This window comes from Bos mutus, chromosome X, assembly GCF_027580195.1.
Source record: "Bos mutus isolate GX-2022 chromosome X, NWIPB_WYAK_1.1, whole genome shotgun sequence".
Classification (NCBI taxonomy): domain Eukaryota; kingdom Metazoa; phylum Chordata; class Mammalia; order Artiodactyla; family Bovidae; genus Bos; species Bos mutus.
This window is the reverse complement of record NC_091646.1, coordinates 37,452,962-37,462,254: the sequence shown is the minus strand read 5'-3', so window position 1 is coordinate 37,462,254 and position 9,293 is coordinate 37,452,962. Positions and strand designations below refer to the sequence as shown.

The following is a 9,293-nucleotide window of genomic DNA, read 5'->3' as shown; positions in this document are numbered from 1 at the left end:
TCTCATTAATTTTTCATCAGTTTTCACTTTTCAGCATTCAGTTTTTTTTATATTCATACTTAATAATTTCACTTTTGGAGATATTGTACATACTATTTTTTTTTAATTTTGGTTTATAATTGTTCCAATTTCCAATTGGTGATACATAGAAATATAATTAATCAAACTGTAAATTTATTTTTAACTTTTGACTAAGGGTCTAGCTCTAGACTTTATTCTGTCGTGGGCTTCTATTTACATAGCTATTTACAAATCCAACAATTTGAAGTACTCACTGAAATTGGATTTCAAACTTTGATTATAAACATCTTGTTGGAAAATGTGAAGTAGCTGTTTTAGCTTTATAAGCGATGTTCTTCCATAATGGGAGAATCACCCCTAGAGGGTCTAGCCTGTTGGCCTGGAGTGAAGGTTGTCAAGGGAATGACTTTAATTGAATCATCACTAGGATGAAGTCTTTCAGACATGGCATAAAAATGAGATCTTGTACTACCTTGTGCTCCTTGGTCAAGAGAAAGTAGTCCTTCAGGGCCAACACCTTGCCCCCAACCCTGCTGCAGACCCACTGGTGGTTGTACAGGGCTGCAATGAAGGGCAGCAGGCTGTGGCAGAGGAGGACTGCAGTTGATTGAAGCAGCCTGTGCCAGAGGAGGGCTGTAGTAAAGGGCTGAGGCCTGTGCTGGTAGAGGGCTGTGGTGAAGAGCCTGTGCTAGAGGTGGGCTGTGGTGGAGAGCAGAGGTCTGTGCTGGTGGAGAGCTGTGGCATAGTGCTATAGCCTGGGTCATCGGAGGACTGTGGCAGAGAGCAACTGTCTGTGTCACCAGAGGGTTGCGTCGGTGAAGAGTTGTCTGCGTCGGGGGAGGGCTGTGGCATAGAGCAGAGGCCTGTGCCTGTGAAGGGCTGGAATGCGTCAGAGAAGCTGGCATCCAGCAGGCATCAGAGTGGCCCAAGATGAGACATTCTTGAGTGCAGTTGTCAGAGGCCTCTTCCACAGTAGGCTGAATAGTTATTTCTGCAGCTGTTAAGATGGGAAACAAATGATAAAATTTATGTTTCAAAAGCATGTGTTTATTTTTTATTTTTTTTAAACAGGTTTTAAATTTTATTTTATTTTTAAACTTTACAATATTGTATTAGCTTTGCCAAATATTGAAATGAATCCGCCACAGGTATACCCGCATTCCCCATCCTGAACCCTCCTCCCTCCTCCTTCCCCTACCCTCCCTCTGGGTCGTCCCAGTGCACCAGCCCCAAGCATCCAGTACTGTGCATCGAACCTGGACTGGAGACTCGTTTCATACATGATATTATACATGTTTCAATGCTATTATCCCAAATCTCTCTCCAAAGAAGACATACAGATGGCTAACAAACACATGAAAAGATGCTCAACATCACTCATTATCAGAGAAATGCAAATCAAAACCACTATGAGGTACCATTTCACGCCAGTCAGAATGGCTGCGATCCAAAAGTCTACAAGCAATAAATGCTGGAGAGGGTGTGGAGAAAAGGGAACTCTCTTACACTGTTGGTAGGAATGCAAACTAGTACAGCCACTATGGAGAACAGTGTGGAGATTCCTTAACAAACTGGAAATAGAACTGCCTTATGATCCAGCAATCCCACTGCTGGGCATACACACTGAGGAAACCAGAAGGGAAAGAGACACGTGTACCCCAATGTTCATTGCAGCACTGTTTATAATAGCCAGGACATGGAAGCAACCTAGATGCCCATCAGCAGATGAATGGATAAGAAAGCTGTGGTACATATACACAAAAGCATGTGTTTATTAGCTACTTAAATCATATTGCTACAAGAATGCTTAATAATCTATATATAAATGCATCAGAGGCTTCTAATATTTTCATAATTGGTACTCGATTTGTCACAAAGTAATTCCTACAGTAACATAAATAATCAGGAGTGGGTGGATGGCATTTCATTTTTATAAGTAGGATATTTTGGCTTAGTCTCCCAAATGTAGATATTTTAAACTGTGTTTATGACTGTGAATGGAAGCTGTGGTCAATGATTTATACACACAAATCTGTTGAAATATGGTCCTGACTAACACAAAAGGTTGACATGAGTGAAATGAATGGAAAAACTAGTACAGAAACATGTAATGAACTAACCAATTATAGCTAACAATTTGGTTAAGAATATAATTAATTAATCTGAGAATAGATCTAAGAATAAATTAGGTTAATTTGGAAATAGCTTATTGAACTCTAAGATATGCCTTTCAGTTTCAGGAATGAAATATAGCTATAATTATTTCAAAGTCAATTGATTTCTGTATTCCTAATTTTCTGAAATTGTGGCAAATCAGAGTTTAGCAACATAAAGGATTACAGATCCAAAATACTTAGCTCTAAACTATAAAACTTTTTAAAACTCCTTTATAAGGTTTCTGTAAAATTTTAAAATGCCAATAGGTATCAAATTTCAATAAGTATACTATGCAAAGATTAGCAAAGGAAAGATAGAGTAGCTATATCAATATTAAAATTGACTTTAGAGCAGAGTGCTATTAGCGATAAGGAAGAATATTATATCATAATTTTTTAAAAGGTCGTTTAAGACATACAATCCTAAAAGTCAAAAATAGAAATTCATATTCCTGTAAATCCTCAACAGGATATAGAGTCCAGGTACTGTCATTATGCTATCATACTTAAAACCAAGGAATAAAATACATCAGAAATTATTGTCACAGATAAGACTAATTTTCTCCATTAGATAACCATTTTTTTTCTTCACTTAGAAGACACTTTAAAGAAGTCCCTTTGAGATTAACATTTTTAAAAATTTATATTTTTGCACAGTTATATTTTAGAAATATTTGGGAAGGTGAAGTTTTATGTATTTGGAGTGATATTAAATCATAAAAGCATGCAAGGAAATATACAAACATACACATGATTATGTTTTATTTCCTTGCCAACAGAAAAGCAACTGACCTGGCAGCCTTAAATTTTACAATAAAAGAATACATCATAGTTTCAGCATTGAGTCATTTGCCTCTTTTTGATGAGGAAATAGACACCAAGTCATTTTCAATGAACTCTGTGATTTATGGAAATTCCTTTTTTAAGAGTTTTATTGAGATATAATTCACATGCCATAAAATCCACTCATTTAAAGTGAATAATTCAATAGTGTTTAGTCACATAATTGTGCCACTGTCATCACAATCAATTTTGAGGCATCCTTATCACTACAAATAGAAACCTGGTATCCATTAGCATTCACTGGCCACTTCTCCCCATACTCCAAAACCCTAAGCAACCATATCAAACTCCATAGACTTAAGCAACCATTAATCTACCTTTCTCTTCTATAGATTTTCCAATTCTATACATGTAAAATTAACGGAATCCTTTCAATCAATTATTTTGAGACTGGCTTGATTCATTTAACATAATGTTTTTAAGGTTCCTCCATGTTGTAGCATGTGTCAGTACTTCAAATTTTTTTTTTTTTTTTTTTTGCTCAAGATTATACTTTGTATGATTATGCCACATATTGTTTATCCATTAATCAATTTGTGGATATTTGAGTTGTTTTTACTTTTTGGCTGTGATGAGTAATGTTGTTATGAATATTGTTTAAAAGTTTTTGTGTAGACACAGTTATTCATTTCTTTTGGGAATATACCCATGTGTGGAATTGCTGGATCATATGGGGTCAATTCTATATTTAATGTGAAGAATTGCCAAATTATTTTCCAAACTGACTGCACAATTTTACATTCCCACCAGAAATATATTAAGGTTCCAATTCTTCCACTCAATGTCTGCAAAATTTCAGTTTGGATTTTGCATATTTTGATAGGATTGTATTGAATCTGAAAATCAGTTTGTGATTTTAACAGTATTAAGACTTTAACAGTGTTAAATCTTCCTGTCTTTGAATATGGAATGTCTTTCCATTTATTTATATATTTAATTTCTTTCAGTATGTATGTATGCATTAATCACCCGAAACTTTAAATAAAAAGTGAAAATCTAAATTGAATGTTTCAAATACTTTTACTATCCATTTGACCACGTTAAACCAAACTCCTAACTGTCAATCTATTATGCCCTGGGCTGTGCTAAGTCACTTAAGTTGTATCTGACTCTTTGTGACCCTATGGACTCTATCCCACCAGGTTCTCTGTCCATGGGATTTCCCAGGCAAGAATACTGGAGTGGGTAGCCATTTCCTCCTCCAGGGGATCTTCCTGACCCAGGGACCGAACCTGAGTCTCCCACACTGCAGGCAGATTCTTTAATTTCTTTCAGTAGTTATTTCAAATTTTTCAGAGTAAAAACTTCACATTTCCTTTGTTGAATTTGTGCCTAAGTATTTTATTCCACTGTAAATGGAAGTGTTTCCTTAATTTCTTTTTTGGAATGTTTATTGCTAGAATATAGAATTACACTTAATTTTTATATATCGCTCTTAAAGCCTGTAAACTCCCCAGCTTGATTATTAGTTTTAATAGGTTTTTAGTGGATTTCTTAAGATTTTCTGTATACAAGATCTACTCAATGTTATGTGGCAGCCTGGATGGGTGGAGAGTTCAAGGGAGAATCAATACATATATATATATATATATATATATATATATATATATATATATATGTATGGCTGAGTTAATCTGCTGTGCACCTGAAACTATCACAACATTGTTAATCAGCTACATTCCAATATAAAATTAAAAGTTTATTAAAAAAGGAGTAAAAGAGCAAGGAGCAAAGTATAAATGTTCTTTCGAAAATGAAGCAAGATTACAAATGGATGCCTCTGCCTGTTTGCTCTGGCATCCATCTGGCAGTGCAAATCAGGGACCATGAATGGAAATGAATAAATACTCCATCAAGATCAAGGTAGAAGAAACAGTAATAGCTCATAAAGGGGGAAACCAAAGACCACAGAGGTTGAGTGCATTGTCCAAAATCACAAAGCCAAGAAATTTCAGAGTCAAGATTCACCTCTGGTTCAGTTCAAAGTCTCTCAATTCCTGCTAGTTTCAGAAATTGCTAATGATTCATTCCCTCTCCTATATTTATTTTACATACAAGGGAAACCCCATATGCTTAACAGGTGATCTTTCAGCAGAAACTCTGAAGGCCAAAAGGGAATGGCAGGATATATACAAAGCACTGAAAGGGAAAAATCTACAACCAAGATTACTGTACCCAGCAAGGATCTCATTGAAAATTGATGGAGAAATCAAAAGCTTTTCAGACAAGCACAAGTTAAGAGAATTCAATACCATCAATCCAGTTTTACCACAAATGTTAAAGGAACTTATATTGTCAAAAAATACAAAATAAGAAAAAATATGTACAAAATCAACCCCAAACAGTTAAGAAAATGGCAAGAGCAGCTATATATATTTGTAATTACTTTAAAGGCAAATGGATTAAATGCTCAACCAAAAGACACAGACTGGATGAATGGATACAAAAACAAGACCCATGTACATGCTGTCTACAAGAAACCCACTTCGGACCTAAGATATAGACTAAAAGGGAGAGGATGGAAAAATACATTCCACGCAAATGGAAAGCAAAGACAGTTTGAGTAGCAATCCTCATATCAGACAAAATAGACCCTAAAATAAAGAATATTACAAGAGATAAAGAAGGACACTACATAATGATCAAGGGATCAATACAAGAGGAAGACATAACAACTGTAAATACCTAGAAACCTATATGCAGGTCAGGAAGCAAGAGTTAGAACTGGACATGGAACGACAGACTGGTTCTAAATAGGAAAAGGAGTACGTCAAGGCTGTATATTGTCACCCTGTTTATTTAACTTATATACAGAGTACATCATGAGAAAGGCTGGGCTGGAAGAAGCACAAGGTGGAATCAAATTGCCAGGAGAAATATCATTAACCTCAGATATGCAGATGACACCACCCTTATGGCAGAAAGTGAAGAGGAACTAAAAAGCCTCTTGATGAAAGTGAAAGTGGAGAGTGAAGAAGTTGGCTTAAAGCTCAACATTCAAAAAACGAAGATCATGGCATCTGGTCCCATCACTTCATGGGAAATAGATGGGGAAACAGTGGAAACAGTGACAGACTTTATTTTTCTGGGCTCCAAAATCACTGCAGATGGTGACTGCAGCCATGAAATTAAAAGACGCTTACTCCTTGGAAGGAAAGTTATGACCAACCTAGATAACATATTCAAAAGCAGAGACATTACTTTGCCAACAAAGGTCCGTCTGGTCAAGGCTATGGTCTTTCTAGTGGTCATGTATGGGTGTGAAAGTTGGACTGTGAAGAAGGCTGAGCGCCGAAGAATTGATGCTTTTGAACTGTGGTTTTGGAGAAGACTCTTGAGAGTCCCTTGGACTGCAAGGAGATCCAACCAGTCCATTCTAAAGGAGATCAGTCCTGGGTTTTTTTTTTTGAAGGAATGATGCTAAAGCTGAAACTCCAGTACTTTGGCCACCTCCTGCAAAGGGTTGACTCACTGAAAAAGACTCTGATGCTGGGAGAGATTGGGGGCAGGAGGAAAAGGGGATGGCAGAGGATGAGATGGCTGGATGGCATCGCCAACTCGATGGACATGGGTTTGGGTGAACTCCAGGAGTTGGTGATGGACACGGATACCTGGCGTGCTGCAATTCATGGGGTCACAAAGAGTTGGACATGACTGAGCGACTGAACTGATGCACTGGACATAATGGCAACCCACTGCAGTACTCTTGCCTAGAAAATCCCATGGACAGAGAATCCTGGTGCAGGCTACTGTCCATGGGGTCACAAAGAGTCAGACACGACTGAGTGACTTCACTTTCTTTCACTTATGCACTGGACATAGGAGCTCCTCAATACATAACACAAACACTAACAGACATAAAAGGAGAAATTGACAGTAACAAAATAATAGTAGGAGATTTTAACACCCCACTCCCACCAATGGGCAGATCATCAAAGCAGAAAATTAATAAGGAACACCAGTCTTAAATGATACATTAGATGTGATGGATCTCATTAATATCTTCAGGACACTGTATCCAAATGCAGAGGAATACACATTCTTCTCAATACACATGGAGCATTCTCCAGGATAGACCACATCTTGGGTCACAAATCAAACCTCAGCGAATTTAAGAAAATTGAAATAATATCAAGCATCTTCTCTGACCCCAACCCTATGAGACGAGATATCAGTTACAAGAAAAAAAAAAAAAGTAAGAAACACAAACACATGGAGATTAAACAACACATTTCTAAATAACCAACAGGTTACTGAAGAAATCAAAAGGGATATCAACAAATTTCTAGAAACAAATGACAATGAAAACACAACTCAAAACCTATGAGTTTTGATTTCCATTTTAGTTCACTGATTTCTAAAATGTCGATGTTCAGTCTTGCTATCTCTTGTTTGACCACTTCCAATTTACCTTGATTCATGGACCTAATATTCTAGGTTCCTATGCAATATTGTTCTTTACAATATCAGACTTTACTTCTATCACCAGTCACATCCACAACTGGGTGTTGTTTTCCCTTTGGCTCAGCCTCTTCATTTCTTCTGGAGATATTTCTCTATTTTTCTCCATAGAATATCATATTGGGCACCTACCGACCTGGGGAGTTCATCATTCAGTGTCATATATTTTTGCCTTGTCATACTGTTCATGGGGTTCTCAAGGCAAGACTATTAAAGTGATTTGCCATTCCCTTCTCCAGTGGACCACGTTTTGTCAGAACTCTCCACCGTGTCCTGTCTGTTTTGTGTAGCTCTACATAGCATGAACCATAGTTTCTCTGAGTTAGACTAGGCTGTGATCCATGTGATCAGTTTGATTTATTTTCTGTAATTGTGGTTTTCATTCTGTCTGCCCTCTGATGAATAAGGATGAGACTTGTGGAAGCTTCCTAACAGGAGCAACTGATTGGTGTATTCTGAGTTTTGCTCTGAGCAGGGCCATGCTCAGTAAATCTTTAATCCAATTTCCTGTTCATGAGTGGTGTTGTGTTCCCTCCCTGTACTTTGACTTGAGGCCAAACTATGGTAGGGATAATGGCAGTAAGGTGACCTCCTTCAAAAGGATTTAGGCCCGCATGTCAGAACTCCCAGGACTGTAATATTCAGTGCTCCTGACCCCATGGCAGGCCTCTGTCGACCCATGGCTCTGCCAGAGACTACTGGACACTCACAGGCAAGTCTGGCTCAGTCTCTTGTGAGGCCACTGCTCCTTTCTCCTGGGTCCTGGTGCACACAAGGTTTTGTTTGTGCTCTCCAAGTGTCTGTTTACCCAGTCCTGTGGAAGTTCTGTAATCATCTAATGGAGTAAGTGGATTATCATTCATAAATTACATATATTTTGATCACATACATTTTAAGAAATGTCATTTTTCCTTGTATTTTTAACCATTTTTTAAGAAATATATGATTAATCTGTTGCATTAAAACAGTTTATCTATCTACATCATTAATTAAACTTTAATTTGCTGTGAAGAAAATGTGTTGTTTCAATGAAGAATGTCTTTGTGATTATGTTTTTATAGCACATACAATTGTTTTTGAAATCTTGTAATGAGTAATTCAAGTACAGGTTGCCTTTGATACAAATATTAAAATTATAGTTCATTAGGTTAACTTTGATTAATTGCTTGTCCATCAAACATCTGTACAAACATTCTAATGCTCCTCATTAAAAGACTTCAGATAGTGGATTGAATCTATAATATGCCTAATAAAATGAGAGGACCAATCACTGTTCCTAAAAATAAAATTTGAAAGAATTGTTTTTTTATGTCAGCATGCCACAACTCCCAGGACTGTGTATTCAGTGCCCTCAATGTCACAAGTCACATGTCTTCTTCATGTGACATTTACTGTACAGTTATAATGTCTGCATTAATAAAAGCAAGCGATTAGGTTATCTCTTGACCAATTAAAATGTACTTGCATTATTAATGTAAGGTTATATAAAGAATTACTTGTTCAATAACTTATCTCTAACGTATATGCAAATCAATATAAGCACTAATAGAAAAGCGAGTACCACGCATTTTGTGCTTCAAAAAAGAAAAGCAACTTCTTTTTCCTCTTGCTCAAAGGCAATCAGTATTTTGATACTAGGACCATAGTACATTTGACTAATTAAAATAAAAAATACTGGGAGAGGTACTAGGATGGTGGAGAAATAGTACTGGGATACCAATTTCACCCCCATAAATTCATTGAAAGAACATTTGAACACTGAGCAAATTCCACAAAACAACTTCTGAATGCTGGCAGAGGACATCAGGCACC

At 36.9% G+C, this 9,293-nt stretch overlaps 1 protein-coding gene across 1 annotated transcript in view; it reads right to left on the bottom strand.

Annotated features, from left to right (window-relative positions):
• Nucleotides 1-341: 341 nt before the first annotated feature.
• Nucleotides 342-9,293, bottom strand: part of LOC102266995 (protocadherin-11 X-linked-like) — a 312,028-nt gene continuing 303,076 nt past the window's right edge. Inside the window, exon 3 of the mRNA XM_070366571.1 lies at nt 342-1,018. Coding sequence (XP_070222672.1) covers nt 342-1,018 — 677 coding nt within the window. The remainder of the gene's footprint in view (nt 1,019-9,293) is intronic.